This window comes from Coturnix japonica, chromosome 14, assembly GCF_054131305.1.
Source record: "Coturnix japonica strain WE chromosome 14, WE-NBRP24, whole genome shotgun sequence".
NCBI lineage: Eukaryota > Metazoa > Chordata > Aves > Galliformes > Phasianidae > Coturnix > Coturnix japonica.
In genome coordinates this window covers 14024075-14047316 of record NC_140676.1, presented here as the reverse complement: position 1 = coordinate 14047316, position 23242 = coordinate 14024075, and the positions used below count along the sequence as shown (strand labels likewise).

Below are 23242 nucleotides of genomic sequence, written 5' to 3'. Positions count from 1 at the left end.
GAAATCAGATGGCAGCAATAATAGTATATTGTACTGAGAAATGGTGTGTACTTTTATAAGTGGTTTCATTCATTTATATGAATATGTTCAGCATTTATTTGTATAAACGAAAGTATCTTTGTTTTTTCAGCTAGACTGTTTATCTGCGTTGTTTTTAACCATTATACAGAGATAACTGATATCTGTTTCCAGCCTCGTGTGGAACTTAATTGAGGTGTGTGTAGTTCAACATTAATAAAAGTCAGGAGATTGGCCAAGTCATGAAATATGTGTGTTCAAGGAGGCTGATCTATGGAAGTTAAGAGAGGCAGAAGAAAGATGTTTCCTTCTGAGAACAGTGTTTATCAGAAAAAAAAGAAATCACAACAACAACAAAAAACAAAGCAAAACCAACACCACGTAATTGGTGGAGAAATTTACAGTGTTGTCATATGATTGCACAAAGCCATCTCTCCCAAAATAGCCTCTTATTCTTTCCCTCAGACTGTTCCTTTTATAGTTCTCTTGTGGAAGACTTGGCAAAGGGAGGAAGAAACTGAGCAGCTATCAATGTCTTCTACAGAGATCAAAATTGTCATTTCCAGCTGTCTGTTCATCTTGAGTGACTTTGCAATCAAGCAGAAAATAGGAAAGCATGAACTAAGTGTCTTTGCTATGTTATTATTTGAGCGCTTGAACAAAAATTAAACTTATTTTAAAACCTGTGGTATAATATTAGCCTGGTTTGCACCTAAGTTTTTCAGAAAGAGTGAAGCTGATCTAGAATTCCTCTACTTATCGTGTGCCTGTTATAATCCACATTAATCCACATCATGCCAAATGGGAAGAGTTGATTTCATTTAGAGTGAACTTGTGCATTGCTTTATTAGCAGAACAGACTTCCTCTTAAATGATTATCAACTTGAGGGAAGTTATTTTTTTAATTAATCTGTTAATTAATTGTTCACTGGTCTAGCTGCACAAAATGAGCGTCATTCTACGTTGGTAAGAACTAAGAATCAGTTAATTGTCTGGAAAGTCAGAGGCTGTTTTCTATTTCTTCAGATGTCTTTCTATATTGGTCATCTTTTACCTCCTGGTTTTAATAAATAGAGAAAAGCGTCCATGGAAAGAAAAGTAACTGAAGAGGTAAAAAGGTTTTTGCAGTTGAAGGGAGTGTTCCTTGTTTTTTTCTCATCTTGTTTTACGCAGCTTATAACTCTGCATCGTACCTGCAGTCCAAATTCTAAACATTTGGAGGGAGTCCTGTGTTAAAAAAGGCCTATGAAATAGTGAGGGTGAAAGGCCAGAACGTGCTGAGTTCAGAGTAGTTCTTGTCACTTCACCAGCACATACAACTAGACACACACATTGTGTTAAAAGCTTGAGGTTAGTTGCTGAAACATGTACATAAGGGTTCCTATGTAGATTTCATCAAGGTACTGGAATGACTGAACAATGTTGTTTGTTAATAATCTTTACTTCTGATAGCTAAGTAAGACTGATGATCTCATATAATTATTGGCAATTATGAGCCTGTCAACCAGCAGCATTGCACAAAACACCCAGGCATACAGGTGTTCCAGAAGTCCTGTCTGTGACAAAATGCACCAGCCACACTCAGCTTTTAATTGCCATTGTGTCGAGGGGAATGTTTTCCACTTCCCAAATTTATAGGATGTCAAGAACATGCAAATTAACATCAAATCTGGACAGGACTAATTGAGGTTGATAGGAAAAGGAAGAGTTTTAAGGAATTTCCTCTGTTTTAGAGAGCTCAGTTCAGTTCACAACCTTCAGGCCTTGCTGCATTCACTTGTGAAATGGGACACCTATGTAACTACAGGAACAGATATAACCCTCTTTCGATATTTGCCTTTAAATTGGTTGGTTTTGGGCATGTCTTTGTTCATAAGGAGCACCTGATTGTAGGACTTCCTCATTTTTCCTCTCAGCTTTGCAGCCAACATTTTCAGCTAAGAACTCTTTTCTTCCTTCTTGAGAGGAAGACAATAGTGTAAAGATTAATGCTCTTTCACTTTTTGCTGTGCAGAACTGCTCGGAATCTAAGCTGAAAGATGGCACAGAGCATAGATGGAGCAAGAGTTCTCGACTTCGTTTTTAGAAATAAGTTGTGCACTGTGCCAAATACCGGATTTGTGTCTGGTGCTTCATGAACTTCTGTGACTGTACATCCTTGCAGGTAGATTTCATCCCCATAGGGAAAGGGCTGCCTGAGCTGAGCATTCCTGCTGAAAGCTCTTTTGCTGTTTAACCACTTTGTTACCGAGCCACTGTACAGTCTCGTGTGAAATGCAGGGTCAGTGTAATGGGCTAAAAGAGGAGATGATGTCCCTTCCACCTAACAGCTGCTACTTCATATGGTGGCACAGCTGCTATTCTAAGAACACCTTTGTGTACAACAGTATGGAATATCTGAGTCACAAGGTAGTGACTGCACACTAGTTATTGAAAGAGTGAAAATGATTGGGATGACATAGGATTGAAAACATAGGATTTGTCTGCCAGCAAGACTTCTGTTCTGCAGGCAGGGAGACTTGGTTTACTTGGTTGGCTTTTTAATTATTATAATTATTTGTCAGCTTCATATATTTTCAGTAGGGGTTTTGTTCTTTAGAAGCCTTGCATTAGCTTTAGTAATGCTTGATTGTGATTTATTTTCCTTGAATTGTGAAATGTACGTGCAATGATAATAAAGTAGATAAGAAATGCTGGCAAAAGCCTTTAGATTTATGTTGTTATACTGCTTCTTCACCTGTCTTTGTTTTCAGAAAGTCTTTGTATTTGCACACTATTTTCATTAAGAACAAAAAAATGATGTTGAAAGTAAAGTAGCTGGGCAAATACTGTCTTTGATTAGGATGGTTAAAAATTCTGACAGATGTTTTCATTTGAGCTTTACTGTCGTTTTGTCAAAATACTCATTTTCATATCTCACATTTGTCATTTTGAAAAATTATGCCCTCTTTTCCTCTTAGCTTAGTTCCCTGTTTGGCATCATTGTCCTCTCTAACCTCTCCCTTCCCTTTTGCATCCTTTTTTCCCCCCCATGTTTTTGGTCCTGTTCAACTTCAAGCTGCATTTCCTGTCCTTTGTAAAATGTGCTTTGCTGAAGTGCTGTATGTGTGTATTGTTGCACACTGACCTTTGCTGTGGTCCTTACAACATAGAGCTCTCCTAATTGTCAGCCTCAGGTTGCATCCTTTCTGGCACATTGCTTATCACTAAAGCAGGAATTGCTGGTGACCTTTCAAATGTTCTTTTTAACATATTGGAGTAGGTGGATATGTGAAGCTTGTGAGTGTGGTTTTGTAATTGCATGCTTGTATTCCTGCTGATTAATGATGAATGTCCCCTAATTGTATGATGTCTGTTGTTAAGAATTGAAAGAAAATGAAGTTGTTAACTGCTGCAATGCTGCTAATCTACACTGTTTTTTAGCAAAAACAAAGACACAAAAAACCCACTAAGGCCTAAATAAACAGCACGTTGTTCAGGTCCTGCTGCAGGAGCATTATCAGCCTGAAAAGTATAGAATCTAGTAAGAGTACAGCCAGTGTGGGCTGCCTAAGTGGTGCCTGGGTTTTGTTGTTAAGGAGTGTGAGACATGATCTGACAAAGCATGTGCTGTGCTCAATTACGAGCAAGCGAGGATTACTCACATTGAGGTCTCTTCCACTCAGAGGTCTCTTCTCTTTTTGGCCAGAGAGGAACAATGTCAGGTGATGGGACCCAGCTGAGGGACGGTGTGTCTTACTGTGGTTGGTGTGCTGGAGAGCAGTATAAGGACATTTCACCCTCTGAAAGGGAATGCTGAAGCATTGCAGTAAATTCAAGCAAATATGCAGCAGTGGGTGGGTACAGAAGGCCATGTGTTCTATACGTACAAATAAAGAAAACAAAACAAGAACACATGCAAGAGGGAAAACAGTTGTATTGCTGTCTGTTTGCTGTGTACTTTCAAGGTGCTTATCAACTGCATTTTTGTTCAGGAAGGAACATTTGTAAATGTTTTATCCAAAAGCTGATGCTCTAAGTGAGAACAATTTCTCTGTTTAAGTTTGTTCTCAATGCACAGGGAGATGGTTTTCATGTTCCCAGTCTGCTCTCAGACCATCCTGAGGTGATGTCTTTTATTGTTGTTGTTTGGCAGGCAAAAACTGGGACTTGACAGCAGCTTTAAGTGATTATGAGCAGCTCCGTCAGGTGCACACCGCCAACCTGCCACAGGTGTTCAACGAGGGCAAGTACTGCAGGCAGCCCGAGCCCGAGCAGCCCCCTCAGGTGACAAAGGCCGAGCGGCCCTGCCTGCAGCGGCAGGATGACATCGCTCAAGGTAAGAGCTCTTCTTCTCTGGGGTTTCTGTGGAGTGGCATTCTAGCTGGTCTACTTGTGAGTTTTGCGTGTCCACAAGGAGGTTGAAGTCACTGGCCGCCAGCCTGCAATCCACGTCACTGTGATGGGCTTTGCAGAGCTGCTATGCATTGTGTTTTTCAGCTGTCAAAAGCTTTGCCACAGCTCTACAAGTCGTTGGTTTTTTCTTAATGACAAAAACAGTGTTTTTTTTAATAAATAATATTTCTTGGCATTCTTTTTTATAGTATTTGATTAGGGTGTATGAAATCTGTGAATACATTTCAGCTTTTAATTTTTGATCCCTTATGGCTCCACTGAAGAAAGAACATCCCTTCTCAAGTCCCACCAAATAGAAATGGAAACCTTCAGAACTAAAATGAGTCAGCTACCTCAGGCAGCTGATTTCCAGTACAGCATCATGAGCATTAGGATGTGTGCATTTCTGTTTCAGGTTTTCACTCCCTTGCTCGGATTGTTGGAATTCATTTCTTTTTCGTATTAATTTATCAAGGAGCCGTAGTTTGCATTAAAGTAAATCTTCAGCTCTGACAGCTTCTCATTGAGGAAGGCAACAGCAATAGCATGTTGATTTCAGCAGAGTTTTCTATGCAATCATTAGAACAGAAAGCCTTCCATTTTCCTGCCAGCTCATCCCTTCTGTCTGACAGGAAACGTCATTAGTGCTCACAGGTATCAGTGAACCTCTGCTTTAAATGGATAACTTCCACCAGTAGAAAAGGAACTGCAGTGCTTCTTATGACTTCAGAAAGTGTGAAATGCAGATAAAAGGAGGAAGAGTAGCGCATTTTAGTTGATAAAACTGTTTCTTTCATCCTTATTAGGATCCAACTCACTGTAAAAATCCATATTGCTATACTACTGAGTTTACACTGAAATGTCCATCTGATGGGTTTATGTCTGTAGTGCGTTCTGTGGTCCAAGTCTGGCTTTAACTGAGTTATGCTGAGTGCGTAACTGAAATCCTTCCTGACCTCTTTGTGATCATAGAGCTGTTGCTGACTAAAGCTCTGAAACTGGAGTAGGCAGTTTCAGTTATGTCAGACAAAACAAGGGGAGAATTACAGTTGGTCTTTGTTTAAAAAATGAAATGCTTTCAGAGATAAGCTATTTCAATTCCCTTTAAAATTGTTATCTGTATCATTTTATCAGCGTTAACAGATCTAACCCCTTTGGTATCACTGAAGTCCTGGTATGCACAGTTTTTCTCAGTTTTTGTAACTTTCCCACATTCTTTGTTTAACAATCCATCGGTTTGAGCTGAACAATTTATGGTTTTTAATGCTTGCAGAGTATTAATGATGAATTTTTCTCTTACCTGTTTGCTGAGGACATGTGCAGAAAAGTAAAAAGACATGGTAGTAATTTGTTCTGTTCTAACATTCTAATGCATACTTTGCTTTATCAGTTATTACCTTTATCAGGTAATGTACTGTAAAGGAAAAAAGGCTTCTTTTACCCCATCCCCATCCCTTTACATTTACCCCATCCATCCATCCCATCCCATAAAATGGACAGTAAAGGAAAAAAGGCTTCTTTTATGGCATTTGTCAGCAGAGAAGTGGAATCACGAAAGGTTAGCTCTATCAGTTTAGATAAGCAGTACATCCTTTTGTACCAGACTTGGTGATGTTATTGTTAGTTTTGAACTGTGGTTTGATCCTTGGGTCAGGATTTTAAAAAATGCTCTTGCCTAAAAACTGAGTTTGTCTGACTTTCATCATAGTGGTGTTAAATTTGTGTCCAGATGGATTGCTCTGAGATTAAAACACTGTGGCATTCGACATGGAGCGAGTGCAGAATACTCTGTCTTTTGATTCACAAGTCAACTTAATTTAAGAATTCAAAGCGGTAACTGATATTTTTTAAGTCCGCCAGACATTGTTTCTTGTAATGCATCTTTAGAAACATAAGAATAACTTTGGAGCTTTTTGAAAATAAAATGCTTGTCTTTCATGCCATTTCTTTACTGTTAATCTGTTTTGAAAGGAGAGTGCAGTTCACCTATAACAGGGAATCCATAATGAGAACTAAACAATAATTTAGTATAAAGAAGCAGAATACATTCTGAAGTGAAAGACATTCACCAGGCTGTCGATGTTAAATGGTTTTCATTGTAGTCTTACAGTCTGTAATCGCTTTGGTTTCTCTACAGAAAAGCGGCTTTCCAGAGGCATTTCTCATGCCAGCTCAGCCATAGTCTCTCTTGCTCGATCACATGTAGCAAACGAATGCAACAATGAACAATTTCCTTTGGAGATGCCCATCTACACATTCCAGCTACCAGACCTTAGTGTGTACAGTGAAGATTTCAGAAGCTTCATTGAACGTGACTTAATTGAGCAGGCTACGATGGTTGCTTTGGAGCAAGCAGGTGGGTGTGGACTTCAGATGCCATTGGCTGGGTTATCTGAGATTTTGCTGTTTTTAATTTTAGGAATTTGGGTGTCCAGCATGAGAGAAAAAAAAAAAAAAAAAGCCGTGCTTTGTGGAATGATGCATTGCTCATCCTCTCTTAAAACTTTATATACTGTCAAATTTGTTTAATAATTTAAAGAAAATGAAGCAGGAAGGAATGGAAGACTGATGGAGGAGTCACATTGGTGCTTCTAGTGCTTGTGAGGAAATGGCATTGAAGTTAACAATTACAACCTAACAAAGGAAACCTCTTCAAGTTCTGTTGTGGCTTGAGAATATTTTTAAAACAATTTACATATTGGTTATTGCTTTTGTAATAAGAAACTGAGGATCGTGAAAGTAACGGTTCATTACTAACATGAAAAAGGTTAATTTTGATATTCGTGTTCATTAGTACTTCAAAGTTCAAGTTTTAATTTTGATAGATATGGAGAAACATATTTGAAATTGTTATCTTTACCTGGTGAAATATAAAGTTTTTTAATGAACCATGAAATGTACCCATCAGTATGGGCTCTGTTTACTGAGATGTTGACTTAGTTTTGAAGGTTGTGTGTCTAAATAAGCCTAAGCCTGGTAGAGTGAAACTTGCGGAGAGACCACAGAGTGGATGTACATGGTGTACTTCAGGGAGTGGAGGATATAGGGATGGATGTATTGATCCAAAAAATAAATCTCATATGGAAGGGTGGTAGGACTGGGATACCAGCATGGGTGTAGTTTGCATGCTAGGAAATAGGAGAATGGGGTGTACAAATACAGAACAAAACGAGACAGAAAACTTAGGGCTGGGTTTCTGGTCTAGAGCCAGCAGTCAGTGCTGATTTGCCTCAAAAATGTAGATTTTAAAACACAGCTGTCCAGGATTTGTTTCATAAGCAGCTCAGTCATTTAATGCAGAAGAGATGAGTAAGGAAGTAGAGAGCAGCAGTCCTGTCTGTCATTCATGTGTCCAAAATCACTGCAAATGGCAAAAAGCAGATACATTTACAGGATTATACCATGGAAACCTGCTTAGAATTTCCTGCTTCTGGGTATTCCTCTCAGACCTCTCTGACAATTAGAATTAATCATTTATTCATTTTTTTCATGTTACTTGAATCAAGGCAATACCTTGACTCACACTAGGAAAGCTGACCTATTTTTTAATAAAGTGTTATGGAAGTGGAAACAACCAGTAACTGTTTTGCTCCTGACACTTCTCTTAGTGAAGGCTGCTGGTCCCCCCATTACTACTTGCTTTGTGAAGCTTACTTCTCCCCTGGAGCTCCTGGTTTCTGAAGAGGAACCTCAAAACAAAAAAACAAAACACACCTGTGTTTTCATGTAAAGCATTGTCATATAAAGTGACCTGTTTTCTATAGAACACACAAATGTTCTGTCTCCTTGTACTACCTGCCATTGTGCACATGTCAGAAATGAGAAGCCTGAATTAATAGGTGTCACTTTGCATCACACGTTGTTTTGTGTCTGACCAACAGAGGGCCCAGTTTGACTACTCTTTGGTCAGTGACATCAAAACATTGGTGGATAAGATGCATTCCCAGCAAACGACTGGGATCTTATTTTAACAAGAGAAAAAGGGTTGTTGTTTCAGTAGCTGAAGTTGGAGATACTGTTAAGGGAAGAGTGTCTGCTTGAGTTCTGGTTTAAGGGCATGAATTTCAATAGGAGGAGGGGGGGAAAAAAAAACAGCTGATTAAACAAGAGAAGGAGCAGCAGATTACTACTCAGAAAAACTTAGATGGGGAGTGCAAAAATGCTAAAAACAGCCTGGAGCACATTTAGCTTGAGATGCCCAAATGAGATGGAGGTCTTTAAAAGGTTTTAAATTTTCTTTCTACATGCTTAGGCACTTGTTAACACTATCTATATGTGAAAGGATTTTCAGGTTGCTTCCTGCCTGTACAGAAACTCCTGTTTCACTCAGTAATGCTGTCAGATGATAAGCAGAAGACCCAGGTTATTGCAGCATTCCTTGCTCTCTCTCTGCTGCCGCTGCAGTGTATCTGTTAGTATTTGTGTGATTGCCTTCTGAATTTCTCTTATACATTTAGAGCTCATCATGCACTCATAAAAGCATTTGAGGCTTTCGTGCATCTCGTAACCCCAGCTGCTCAGTATTGCCTGGAATGAGGTCAGTGTGCAGGGTATGTGCACACTGAGTGCTCTTGCAGCAATCAATGTAGCTCTGCAAGGGAGGATGGCTCAGGTGGTGGTAATCTTAAATGAGATCTGGGTGAAAGGAATTACATAAGTCTAAGCACTGTACTGCAGCAAGTTGATTTCTATTACCACACTTCTGTTGTTAAGGTGTAGTCTGACAAAGAAGCAGCTTGGCTGCAGGGGAGGTACCAGCAGTGCCCAAACTGCTGTGCTGATGGGTTCGCAAACACACCACGTGGGCAGCAGAATGGCTACAGGAAGTGCTCTAACGCAGTGGGGATTTGTATTGCTCTGCTGAAACATAACTCAGTGTAACGATTAAACTGTATGAGCCTGAAAACTAATTCTTATGAAGCATATAATGCAGCTGTACATTATGCCTGGATTTCACACTCCTCAAAACAAATGCCTAAAATTATAAAAATGTTTGATTTCAGACTGTTAAAAATTAAGCTTTGATTTAAAAGAAATATCAATAAGTGCATTTTGAGACAATAGGAACATTTTCCTAGCTATGATTTTTTAAACAGATTTTCAAATATCTGTCAGGTGCTGGAGTCACAACCATCACAATTAGAAGAAAATGATATTAATTTCCTCCCTTCTAAGCCTGGAATACATGTCTGTGTAATTTGATTCTAGTATGAGCAGCAGATACTTTCTCACACTAAAATGACATGCAGTAATGTCATGGAAAAACACATCTCTGATAACAAAATAAACGCGTAAACTGATCTCACTGCTGGGTATGTGAAGCCAGTTATACGTAGCTGTGTACTTCTGTGCCATCTTAGTTTATGACTTTGGATTTGCATTCTGGTTGGTAGCCTTGGTATTGCTGGTGCATTGTCCCAGAAAGAAGCATTTACTTGGTCAGTTTTACTTATTTGTACATGCACAGCTCAGTGTTGCAGTTCAGGAACAGCAGTGTATATGAGTGGTTTTGTAGATGGGCAGTTTTCTGGAAGTATAATCTGCTGAAGAAATGAAAGAAAGGCTCTTTTAGCCTACTTCCCTTAAGGAAACTAAGCGCGTGTCAGCAAACTCTCTTTTAAGGTATCATTATAACATTGTTGGGTTTCTTTCTAATTTAAATCTGACTATTTCAAATAGCCTTCAACATTACATATCATCCCCATGTGACTCTACACAGCACTCACCCTCCTTTAGTACCCATCATGTCATTTTAATAGATGCTTTCTTTTCAGGTCGTTTAAACTGGTGGTCCACGGTGTGTACAAGCTGCAAACGTCTTCTTCCCTTGGCCACAACAGGTGATGGAAACTGCCTCCTGCATGCTGCCTCTTTAGGTAAGGGGGAATCTGTGCATGGAGCCTTCTGCTGAAAATGTTTATGAGTTTGCTCTGTTCACTGCAGGGGAGTTGGGCTGGGTGAGCTTTAAAGGACCCTTCCAATTCAAAGGATTCCATGATTCAATGGAAAATAATTTCCAATTGATTAATTAATCATTAATACAACATCTTTGAAGCCATTTTGCAAATCATATGAAATAAATAGACACCTGTGAAGCCAAAAGTCTTTGATGTTTGCTCCATATCATAACTATCATGAGGAAGCTTCTTTTGTTGTTGCTGTTGCTAAAATCTTGCACCAGCAGATCTCCAAAAGTAACTTTGTTAAAAAAAAAAAAAAACAAAAAAAAACCATGAAGATTTTCAATCATTTTGAAGGGAGTTGATCTTTTTCGAAATAGTAGGGAAAAAAAATACATATGTATATGAGTAGCTTTTATTTTTTCCAAGGATCCTTTTTATCTTTGCCTACTTTTGTTGTTGTTGTTGTTGTTTTTGCTTGGAGGAACTGTACATTATTTACAAAAAATGCTGGGTTTTTTTTTTGACTCACAGAGTTCAAAATACACATACTTAATGCCAGCAGCTGATAATATAACTGAAACTTGTGTGTCTATGGACATGTGTCTCGATGAGCGTTCTGCTCTTTTGTCATGGTTACTGCTCGACTGTGCGAAGATCTGCAAACTTTCTTAAAAGAAGCTTGAAAGCCCATGGCTGGTTGTATTTTTAGACTTCCAGTCATCTTGAATGCTATTTATTTGGATGTTGAAGCCAGAGGAAATTTGCTGTCATGCTGTGTAAGAGTGGACGCCTGTGGGCGTCGGAATCATCATCTGCGATGCACAGAAGTGCCTGCAGTTGTCATTAGACTTCTCATGTCTGCAAGCTCTGCTGGCAACTAGAAGCAGCTGGCTAGAAGTAACCTGTGCGTTGAGTATTCCATTGCTTGCAGCAAAGTTTGTTACTTGCAAACATATTCTCAAACAACTCGCATTCTTGTCATTCTTTAAGCCAAGTTTAAGCTTTGTTAGAATTCCCTTTAACTGTTGGCTACTTTATAAATTGTCTGTTTTAGATGGAAACATCAGAAATAATGAGTAAATTATTTGCCAAGGGGAATCTTAAATAATGTATAAGATATGTTGCTTTTGCTTATAGGACAATACTAATTATATTAGTGCTTGTTATTTCTGTTCTAATGTAGTTTCTTTAAAACTGAGTGCCTTCTTGTGACACTGTAGGAATGTGGGGATTTCATGACCGGGATCTTGTTTTACGGAAGGCGCTATACACTATGATGAGAAGTGGAGCTGAAAGGGAAGCACTGAAAAGAAGGTGGAGATGGCAACAGACCCAGCAGAATAAGGAGGTCTGTATGGTCTGAAGACAATCTTGCTGACGTAATTCAGAGTCGAAAAGAATGTTCTGAACTTTGTGCAAGTTTCATTTGCTATAAATTCCTCCTTTTTCCTTTCTGCAATGGGGAGAGAGATTTGTATTTAGAATTTGAACATCAGAAGTAAATGTATTTGTAGCTTTGTGGGCATAAATATGCACACAGTTTGTGTCTTAGGTCTTTGTAGTAAATGAATGTTCTTTTCATCTGAATAGGAATGTTGAACAATTAATGTATCATGTAAGAAGACCAGAAAAGTTAATTGCACATAATACTACAGAACTCTGCTTAAATATTTTTAACCGGCATAACTCCAGAAGTGTTTCATTCTCTCTCATAGTCAGGTTTAGTGTATACAGAAGAAGAATGGGAGCGGGAGTGGAATGAACTGCTTAAGCTGGCATCAAGTGAGCCTCGCACACATTTCAGCAAAAATGGAGGCACTGGTGGTGGGTAAGTGCAGAGTATCAGTATCGTGCAGTGCATTTCTTCCAAAGTATAAGACTATCAACCAGCCTTAATGCAAGGGCTGTAGTTTTTCTGTCTGGTTTTTGTAATGAAGAATATTTTGGTTTGTGTACTCGTTGCGTTTTTTCCTCTAGTTTCTGATTCTCCTGAAGAAAACTGTATGTGAATAGTAAGTTGACAAAGCATAAAACATAATGAAAGAACAAAAGGTTAAAAAAAATATTCTCTGGGCTATGGCATAATACTGTATTTTCCTTTTAAACCTGTGATACCAGGGATAGGGAAATCTAATACAGAAGGAAGATGATAATCAAATTGTCATCCATAATTGTTTCCATTTTCTTCTATTTAATTTTTTTTTTAACTGATTGATTTTCATTGTACTCCTCAGTTTGTTTCCCATGCTTGTAGATATTTTCCTGTTTATATGCTTTAGTCTTCTAATGCAGTTTAATTCACTTTTCTCTTAAGTTTGGCCATTTACGACTAGTTTTCCCAGGCTGTGTTCTGTCTTTAATTCTGCAAATTTCATGTAGTTTATGGTTTCAGTATATTCTAATCAGAGATGTCATGAAACATTGCATTCGGCAGTTACCTGTATTCCCCAGACAAAATCAAAAGGCAATACCACATGCTGTTGTATAGAGAACAAATTTAAATTGTTTTTCCATGGTTCACAGTTCTTCTTTTTCTAATTGCAAAGAGGTAAGCATAAATATGTAACAGTTCATTTTTCCTTTAAAAGAATCATGAAATGCATCCAGTGTTCAAAATAACAGACTCTGAAAAGAAAAAGGAACATCAAAACAGTATTTTTGAGATGAAGTTTATTACATTCTCTACTTTAGGTACTATATTAAGAAATCTTGCATATTAGTCTTTGAATTATAGATGAAGCATTCTCCTTTGGTGTCAGGATTAGCAAAAGCATCAGAAGTTGTGTGTGCTTCAAAAGAATTCAGTGACAGGCTTAGGAATTATGCTGCCTCGTTCACCTACAAATCTTAATAAATTTCAGAGATTGAAGCACGTGTAAAGGTGACCAGCAACCATCACTAAACTTCCACGGATTTCTTTTCTGAGAAGATGTTCTTTCTGAGGCCTGAATGTTGGAGAAATAAATGAGAACACTGAAAAAACCTGCTCCTAGTTTTTTGATCCCAATATGCAAAATCCTTCAAGCAAATCAACTACATATCAACTGAGGCACAGTCTTAATTTGAAGTGGATTTGCACATCCTACTGTAAACGTTAAAATATATATATCAGATTTTCATAATTGTTTTGTTCATATGGAGTGATACAGATTATGAAACATACATATTTTTTAAAGTGGATGATATTCATTTTTAGGAATACCTGCCAGTTTCTGGCTGGCTGTCCTATATGGTGTCAGCATCTTGTTTAAAAAGTCAGGTGATTTTAAATGGGTTAGAAGAGAGGGAAGGTTCCTGTGATCTTCCCATGTGTCATTAGTTTTATTTAACACAGCAACACCAGAATGTTTAAACAGGAGCTATCTCTCAACTACATGTAATTTGGGTTTTCAGACTTGGTTAGGTATTCAGAGTAATTCAATGAAGTATCCAAACTGCTGCATCCATCAAAGACGTTTATCTTGCAGAAGATTTAGTTTAGATCATTTTTAAATAAAGGTAATGCTTAAAACCAGTTACTATTTGATGTATTTCTCTATTACAGGAGTGCTGTTCCTTTCATACTATCTCAGTAGGTAGAACAATTACCAGATGCAGATAGAGGAAGGTTCAATATTGCAAATGTTTTATATTATTTATATTCAAATCTTTTATATTAGCTGATCATAGAATTACTCAGGTTGGAAAAGACCTCAAAGATGATCAAGTTCAACTGCAGCCTAACCATAGTACCCTAACTCTAACAACCCTCTGCTAAGTCATATCTCTGGAAAATTATGTTCCTTATGACTAACAAATGCTCTATTAAGGTTGTTTTTCCCTGAGAAAAAAGCATTGAGTTTTTAAAGAGTAAGAAATAAAAAGTAGAACTTGAGATATAATTTCTAATCTCCTTTGGTTAATGCAGTATTGTGGATCTGATCCAAGCCATAATGATACATGTTGGAAAAAAATTCTTTTATTTGTGTTACCTTCATGAAAATATTACAGATCTTGCTTTATGTTCCATATGTAGTAATTATATCATTTCATATCAGTTTTGTCTGATATTCCTTTCACATGTAGAACAGCCTGTTTGTTCTCTTTCTTTTCTTTCATTGCTTGTGCATTTCAGACATCAGATGATCACTAGAACAGAAACTGCCTTAAGCATTATGGGTAGGATTGGGGTAGCTCAGTCTCTTTTTCTTTTTTTTTTTTTAATTGCACCATATTGTGTGTACTTGTACCTGTTAAATTCTTTTAGTAGGCAGTTATTCTTTTTGTCCACCTTTGAAATTTAGGACTGTTTTGTTGCAAAACATCGTATTGTCAGCTGTGAAATGTTACCAGTCAGTACCCTTATCTGGAAGAAATAGGTGTTGAAAGGCATTTCCATACTTCTGCTGTGTAAAGAAAATGAATTTAATAGATTTTGTCCCATGATGTCTGATAAACATAGTGGTATCAAAAATATGAAAAAAAAGATAACAACAAAGGCAGAAAACTCTTGAGGTGCCCTAGTTGGCTTCCAGTTAGTTTTTATGTCAGTGTTCAGAAATTCCTTTCAAGAACAGCACTTTTTTTGTTCGCATTTTAAAGTACCTGCTCACTGTGAAGCTGATTGGGTGTGAGTCCTATTTAGAACCATGGAATAGTCCTGAATAAGCCATTTATTTTAATCTGTAATGAAATATGACCTGTCTACTGTACCTATTCCAGCTAGATTAAAGGAATGGTAGTTGGATCGATCCTGTAAAAAGCCAACTAGCCAAACAAAACAACTTCTCTGTAGTGCTGTTTTATTGTTTGACTGTTGCATTCAGTTGCCCCGATGTATAGGATTCTTGTATAGATTTTTTTTCTATGTGTTTTCTGAAGCATGAAGCTCCACTGACAAAACTTCTTGGCCATGTCTGACCTCAGTACATATTGATTTGTATTCCTTCTGCATTCTGTAAAAAGGATATGAAAATTTTCACCTTGTCTTCAGGCAAATGTTTAAGTGAGAGGGATGATCTTACCTCCAGATGTGCTTATCTATTTAAATTATTTATATATATTCAAGATGAAATGCTTAGAATTCTTATTTCAGATGTTCAAAGGTGAATTTTATCTCACTGGGAAAACAGATAGCAAAATGAATCTCCAGTTATTTAAGTAGATACTCTTTTCCATCTTAGGAATCTTTTGGTAATGATCAGAGGAAAAAGCTTTACTCAACTTTCCAAGTTAAATTCCACCTACTCAGGCTGACATTGTTTCTTATATTGCTAAGGTAAATTGTCTATGCTATGGTTAAAGGAGCTGGAAGAAAATTTAGCTTTCCATTGCAGAATCTCTCTGCCCACGTCGTCATATGAAATGACTGTTTTTATGATAGGAAGCAGTTGTACACAAGGAGTTTGGCTGAGATTTACCTTTTCAGTTCTATCTATGCTATCAGACAATATCTCAGTAATTAATTTTGATGACTAATAAACCCATGTGGAGTCTGCATTTAAAAACACTTTCTGTAGCTATTACTTTATGTCCAAAAAAACATTTTTCTTTCCAATTTCTTCTGGTTTATTTCAAGAATAAGAATGTGTGTTTCAGAAGAGTAGGAATATGAGTAACAAGGAAGAGGAAATAGCTGCCCCATGGGGTTGGTTTTCTAAAGTTTCAATGCTGTGTCTTCCAGAGTTGATAATTCAGAGGATCCGGTGTATGAGAGCTTAGAAGAGTTCCACGTTTTTGTCTTGGCCCACATTTTAAGACGACCTATTGTTGTAGTAGCAGACACAATGTTACGAGACTCTGGTGGGGAAGGTAAGAGTTTTTCAATGGAAATTGATGCACTTATTTATGTAGGTTGCTCCAAAACTAATGCCTCCTGTTTATTTTCATGGAAGCTGCAACAGATACAAAGAGCATAATAACATTATTCGATAGAGTAAATTCTCGGCTACAAAACTGTTTTTCAACACAGTCACTACTGTTAGCTGTGCATTTTCTCCAGCAATGGACATGAGTGTGCATGCTGCATGCATAAAAGTCTGCACTGGTGGAGAAGAGCCACTGATTCACAGCTGCCATGATGATATCATTGCTTGTAAAATGTTCCCCATGCAATCCATCTTTCATCAGCCTGAGCAGATCCAAGTCAGAAGGTGCTAAATCCAGACTAAATGGTAGGTGTGGTTCAGCCAAGACTAACGGTATACTCTAAATTCTTCAAACTGGTATGAAACCCAGTGTTATTGTGTTGCAAGAGAAAGGTTATTGTCTTCTCTGGCCTGACTCTGGAAGTTGGAGCCTTCAGTTTAGTCACCATCGAAATGTAGCAGTCAGAGTTGGTGGTTTGTCCCGTTTCTTGGAAATGCAGAAGGATTGCCCTTCCCTATCCCAAAAGAGAATGCATATCACTGAAGGCTGTTTTGAGCTTCTCTTCAATGAGAAATTCTTACACCTCTGCTGCATGGGCTGCAAAAGTTTTGACTCCAGCTCACAGTGATGACTCCATGTCTTGCCACCAGTCATGATAAGATCAAGAAAAATGTCACTTCCAGCCTAATATTGCTTTAACAAGCCCTGACAAACCTGCATATAGTATTCATTCTGTACATAAGTGAGCATTCATAGGACCCTCCTGACAAAATGTTGTGATATTCCAACATTGCCACTATCATTTCCAATATTAAAGCCAGTATTAAGGTTCACTGGTCACTATCCATTGATTGGCACTGTTAGCTGATTGAGATGCTCTTCTTTTCATGCTATGACATCTGTGCATGGCCTTCTGTAACATGGCTTGTATTTTACATCACTATTATCATGGCTGAAATGCACCATTCGCTTTCTCACTTTGCTCACATCCACTGTTTGGGCTCCAGAAACATTCAACGAGTGTCAGTGAATCGCCATTAGGTGCATTTTTTCCACATGGAGGAATTCAGTTCTTCACCTGTGCTTCATCTGCACTTCCATGTCAGATGCTATTTTGCCAGACTGCCCCACTGCCACCATCCCACCAGCAATCACCTCTGACATTGTGGGCCAATGTAATAAAATAAGAGGCAATACTTTTGAAGCTTTGTCCTTACAGATGTGTTAAATGTGTGACAGTCATCAAGTTTTTGTTAAAATACTTTTATATCTTTTCTATTAAGCAGACAAAGGAAAGTATATGTAAAGGTGGAATGTTTTCATTATTGCTCTTAGTGTATTTCCTGATAGTTTTATAACAAATTTTTACATGCTGTTATGCCTGTTTGCTCCGCTTCAGAGCTCTTCTACTGGAGCTCTGAAAGCAGTGAAGCACAACTGTTTCATATAGTAAATGTTAATGTCTTTTTACATAATTTTTAAAAAAGTGATAATAATCTTATTTTTTGTTGCAGCATTTGCACCTATACCATTTGGAGGAATTTATTTGCCACTTGAAGTTCTACCTAACAGATGCCATTGCTCACCTCTGGTTCTAGCCTATGATCAGGCACACTTCTCTGCTCTTGTTTCCATGGAACAAAAAGATCAACAGAGAGAGCAAGGTATGCTATAAACATAGGATCTCAGGAATACATACTGAACACAATGCACTAAGTACTTTCATAGACCTGTAAGTGTATGTGTTTGTCAGAAAGGAAGCAATATGCACTAAATCTTATTTCTTACAGTCTAAGCTTTAGTAGTCTAATCACAAAACCATGAGCCAAGAATTACTCAGTTCTAATCTTTGCATTATCACGGTGTCTTTTTACGTATATAAATAGCTATAATTGTAGTGATGTGCTGTGCTTCTGAGTTCTTGAAGGACTGTGCTAATTAGGGTTTATAAAGCATTTAGAAAGCTAATTGTGAATCAGGTAATGAAAGGCCTCTTCCAGCGCACTAAATGCACTTGTTTTTCCATTTTAAAACATATAGTGAAAATCAATCTTTATACCTTATCTTCAGTTTAACTCCATAATAGTGACAACAAAGTCTGAGAGGATATTTGTGTGTCAGATTTGAGCTTCTAGGATACAGGACTAAAACTGACAAGAATGTCAGGAGTGGATTAATTCCTGCACAGGTAGCCTAGGAGGTAGCTGTAACTGCAGTTAATTTGAAGACCTCTTTGCCTTATAGTAATCTGAAAGAAGCGAAACAGCACTTGGTCGTCCTACCTTTATCTTGTTTCCCAGCACCCAATTTCAGAGTAGATAACTAGCTACTACTGGGTTTGGTGTGCTGGGAGTTCTCATGTGCCAGCCTGCTGTTTGGAACATTTTTTCTCTAGGTGCTCTCTCTCATTAGAGCAGAAAGTCAGTATCTCATAGAGAATCCACCTCTCACTGTATCACAGAGAATTTAGATTGCCATGAGATTTTGATGTTAGGACATTTTCCAAAAGCATTATAACAGTTTACACTACTGGTATGTTGTGAAATGCAAAGCCAGTAGTTCTAGAGCTTGTGTCTGCTTGGAAGCCAGCTAGATAGATTTGCGTACATGTTTGAAGAAACATAGAGTCCTAAGTAGGTAGACTGTAAGCAGTCAGGCTCCTGATTTCATTAGTACCACTTTCTTCTCAGAATAATTAACCCTGCGTCACCATTGGGCGTTATGTATGGCTGGGATGGTGCTTCTCAATTCTGTGTCTTCTGTTGTGCTGATGCATAATTAGTGTAGTGGGAGTCTAAGATTCTTGAGCAGTATTGTTGCTTTAAGGTAGCATATACTTCCATAAGCCATTTTGTTTTTCCAGTATTTCATATGAAAAATTGTATATTTTGATGACAGTTTTATATGACTATTCATTATTGCCAAAGCTCTACGTTTTAAAAAATCATTAAGCTACAAAGCTCATTTAAAATTATATAAGTATGGGTTTAAAATGAGTTCCTCCAGCTGTCATTTACAGATTGCTGTGCTGACACCTCTAGCACAGAAAGGGCTGCATGTGCGGCTTTCCAGTCTCAACTCAAACTTCTAACTCCATCCTGCTGTGAATAAATCTTGTCCACTTAAGCTTCCAGTTCCACTTTCATGAAATTCAAAGCTAAATAGTAAGCAGATCAAAACAAGCAGAGCTCAGATGAGCTCATGTCTGTCTGCACTCCTTTGGTGGCAAAGGGAAACGTGTTTTTGCTAAAGACGTGATGTGGCTTTAGAAGAATTCAGTGAAGAGGAGCTTAGCATTAGGCATGAGTCCTCCACGTATTTTTGCCGATGTCTGCAGGGGTGTTTTAAATCCCTGATGAATACATAAAGATGTGGAACATGTGGTTTTTCAGATCTCCAAAGTGAATTTCATTTAGTCCTTCCTAGAGAGCGGTTTAGAGGCAACTGAATATCTTGCATTCAGTTCCCTAAGACTGCATGCATTCCATCTGATTTTGGATGTATGTTGGTATTTCCCATGGTTATGGGGCAGTGAGCATGCTGCAGCTGTGCGGTTGTCAACAGAGAGAAAGCTGTTGATTGAAATGATGGAATGAGGAAAAATTGTTGAAGGACAGATTTTATTGTAAACAGTTTCATGAAAGAATCTGTCGTCCAATTGAGTCATTCTTGTTGGAAGGACCTGAGTTTTGTTTTTGAAATGAGATCGTATGATATGGGCAACACTGCAGGTTGTTGCATGTGGCAGCCTTTGTGTTGGTGGAAACTGAATCATAACACAAAAATGGGGGAAAAAAAGTTGATCTGAAAGTCAGATCTCCTATGAGAAAATGAACCCACTCAACTTGCTGAGCCTTCAGTACACAGAACTATTGCAGGGATCTGCAAGGAGATGCTGGGCGATAGCTCTGGCCTTTACATTCCACACTGCAGCAGCCTTCCAGCTCAATCTGTAGAAGAGCTCTTATGAAAAAGCTTTCTGCATAGAAGCCGTTTTCTAAACATTAAGCTGATGAATGGTATGAAATTTAAAGTCTGCAAAGCAAATTCTTACAATTTAATGCAAAAATAAGGAAGAAGTGAAGGAAGGAAGGAATTTTTGATACCCTTTTAAGGAAACTGTCTCACTACTGGTGGTTGCTCCTGATATGCTGCAGCCAGGACAGGAATGTCTCCATGCCATTAAGTTGCCAGGTTCTACACGTGTCTATTAGAAATTGTAGAGCTGTTTTCCTGTAGAGCATGCCTCCATAATATAATAATAATATGTATTTTGTATGATCTGGTTTTACATGTTTTGCTGCAGGGTCTTGAATACACAAGCTTCAATTCTGAGAAGCAGCAGAGAACGCTTGGCATTAAATCTGGCACGAAGGGAATGCTTTGGCGTTCAGCTGCAAAACTGGTTGCTGTTAGAGACTGCTGGCAGCTAACAGCACCGTGCTTGTTCTTCAAATACTGTGACAGGAAATAGATTGGCACACGGATGCTCTTGTATCAACACAGCGGTGTTGGCAGCTTTGGTATGGTGGAAGGGAGATCCACAATTGTGAGGGTCAGAATAGGATGGCAAAGGCACCACAGTACATGGCCAGATTTTGAACTGTCAGAAGACTGAGAGCTTTGAGCTCTGACTTCTTAAAAGAAGCTCCTCTTGTTGTCAGGCACAGTGTTTATACTCTAACCTGAAGGGTAATTCTCCAGGTAATAGTGATATGTTATAGGCAGTCAGTGGCTGAACTTGATTAATCTCCAGCTGTTCCATACTGTATTTGCTGTTAGCATAGGGAAAATATTTCAGGAATTACTTTCTATAGGCAGTAGGGGGCAACATTTCTATGAAATTCAGAGAGTTTGAGCTATACCAGACCTGCAAATAAGATGAAAAATAAGCATATTATGTGCAGTTGTTGAGCTGTCTGAATCTAATACCAACATAACAATGTTAATAAAAATGCAGTTTATATTTCCTGAGTTCTGCTAAGTAAAGAGTAATATTTAGCCAAAATTGCTGTGCCTTTGTTTGAGAGCATATTTTCTGAACTGTAAGAAATGCTGTAAACAGCACATAACCAACTAATGCCATAAACTTGCAGTAATTCACCACCATGTTGCTGGATGATTTCTCTTTATTTCTCTTTATTCTTTGTTCCTCAGCTTTGCTGGAATAGCTACGTGGGTGAAGTCCTTAAGGGCTGTGGCACAGAAAACTAAATTCCTTGATTGGCTGTCAGAGAAACAGCAGTGACCTGCATTGTGCTGAGGATCCTGCCCGGTCCTTCAGCAGCTTTCTGGCTGTTTTCTAATGAAATGGAAGCAAATTGCTGTTTTTAATTAAAGCTGACAGTGCTTTTCTCTTAGCTTATTGGTGGTGATGAATGACAGGCACTCAATGAAATCGAAGTGCAATCTCTGCATGCTGAGTGTAAAACAAAGACATTAAGATATGTCAGAAGGCAGAGAGCTCTGACAGGGAGGGGCAAGAACAGAATAGCCAAAGCAGATAGGCAGTGATGCTGGGTTATTACAGCAGTAATGCTCTTTCCTCTATACTAAAGGCAGGTCTCAAACTGACCTCTTAGCTCATAAATATGTTGATCTTTGCTCCTCATTTATGCTAATTCACAGTTTGAGTCCAGAATCCCCGTAACAACTGTTTGCTGTGTCACATAATGCTGTTATCAGTATGTTTTTATTTCTTACCATGGTTTTGTTTTTCACTTACAAACCTGAAAACAAAAATATTTAGCAAATGTGTGTGTCTGTGTGAGATGCAGAGGAATGCTTCAACGTTTTGTTGCTTCCAGTTGTTCTGTCTCCAGGAAATATTTATTGTGCAATACATAATAGCGTTGTCAGCCCTGAGGTCTCTGCTCTGCCTCTGGTGACTATGGCCAGTAGCAGTCAGGGTGTTACTCTCTTCCTCCCTTCCTCTGTCACACAAGCATCAAAATACAGACGAGCCAGTACTGCAGCACATCCAACTTCTGGCCTTTGTCTTTACCTGTGTTTTTTTTAAACTGCTTTTCGCAGCTAAATCTTTTGTCTCTGTTCCATGCCCCCCACCCCAATTCTTGTTTTATCTCTACTTCAGCGGTGATCCCCCTGACTGACTCTGAACACAAGCTACTGCCTTTGCACTTTGCGGTTGATCCTGGGAAAGACTGGGAGTGGGGAAAAGATGACAACGACAACACCAAACTGGCCAAGTAAGACCTTCCTGCGACTTCAGTATTAAGCAGTAAAGTGTCCTGAGCCGTACCTAATCCAAGTACTGAGGAAGCTGCTACTAGAAAGAGCTTTGTTCATGTTTTGGTTGCATGGGAGATGAGGTGGGGGGTGGGTCTCCATCTGATGGTCACAGATCAGACTGCTGTTTGCTGGGCAGTGTTGTCTCTCCCAGTTACCCTTTTTCTCTCAGGGTGTTTTTGACTGTGTGTTCCTTTCTGTTTTCGTCCTTAGTTTGATTCTGTCTCTTGAGGCAAAGCTTAATCTTCTACACAGCTATATGAATGTAACATGGATACGCATACCATCTGAAACACGGGTAAGGTAAACTTCCTCCTCAGTCTAAACCAAACAAGTGATATGAGGCACAATGTGGTGTTGTGTGGGGTAGGCTTCATGTCCTGGCCAGCTGCCTGGAACCACCTGTATCCTGGCAGCGGAGACAAGTCGCTTGTAGCACACCATCACTGCCTCTGGGTTTGTAGATTGATAGTGTTCTGTTTTTAAGACAGTTTATTGTATATTTTTGCAACTTACGTACTGTTCTGAAGTGTATTTTCTAGCTTTCTCTTTCTCTTATCTATTTCAGTAGCCCCTTTAGTTCAGAAAAATAAGACAGGCCTTCTCTAACTACTTTTTTCTCAGAACCTTGGCTTGCTCTCCTAATACAACTGTTAGGTCACCAGTCCCCAGCCCTTTCTCTTTTTAAGAATAGATTTGGTCTCCTGGACAGCCTCCAGTGTAGGCTGGCTGACAAAAGGCCACAGACTGGCACTGAACTGGAGCCTGGTTCTTTCAGAAAACTGTCTCAGAACTGTGCCCAGCTGGCACCTCATCAGCTGCACATTTCTCTGCAAATTACATTGAATAGA

At 38.6% G+C, this 23242-nt stretch overlaps 1 protein-coding gene across 10 annotated transcripts in view; it reads left to right on the top strand.

Annotated features, from left to right (window-relative positions):
- Positions 1-23242, top strand: part of OTUD7A (OTU deubiquitinase 7A) — a 106054-nt gene that overhangs the window by 71214 nt on the left and 11598 nt on the right. For all 10 annotated transcript variants that reach the window (XM_085515006.1, XM_015872691.3, XM_085515005.1 and 7 more), the window contains 9 exons: positions 4154-4336; positions 6530-6748; positions 10167-10268; positions 11516-11643; positions 12011-12123; positions 15958-16085; positions 17657-17806; positions 22237-22351; positions 22605-22689. In XM_085515006.1, coding sequence (XP_085371132.1) covers positions 4154-4336; positions 6530-6748; positions 10167-10268; positions 11516-11643; positions 12011-12123; positions 15958-16085; positions 17657-17806; positions 22237-22351; positions 22605-22689 — 1223 coding nt within the window. The remainder of the gene's footprint in view (positions 1-4153; positions 4337-6529; positions 6749-10166; positions 10269-11515; positions 11644-12010; positions 12124-15957; positions 16086-17656; positions 17807-22236; positions 22352-22604; positions 22690-23242) is intronic.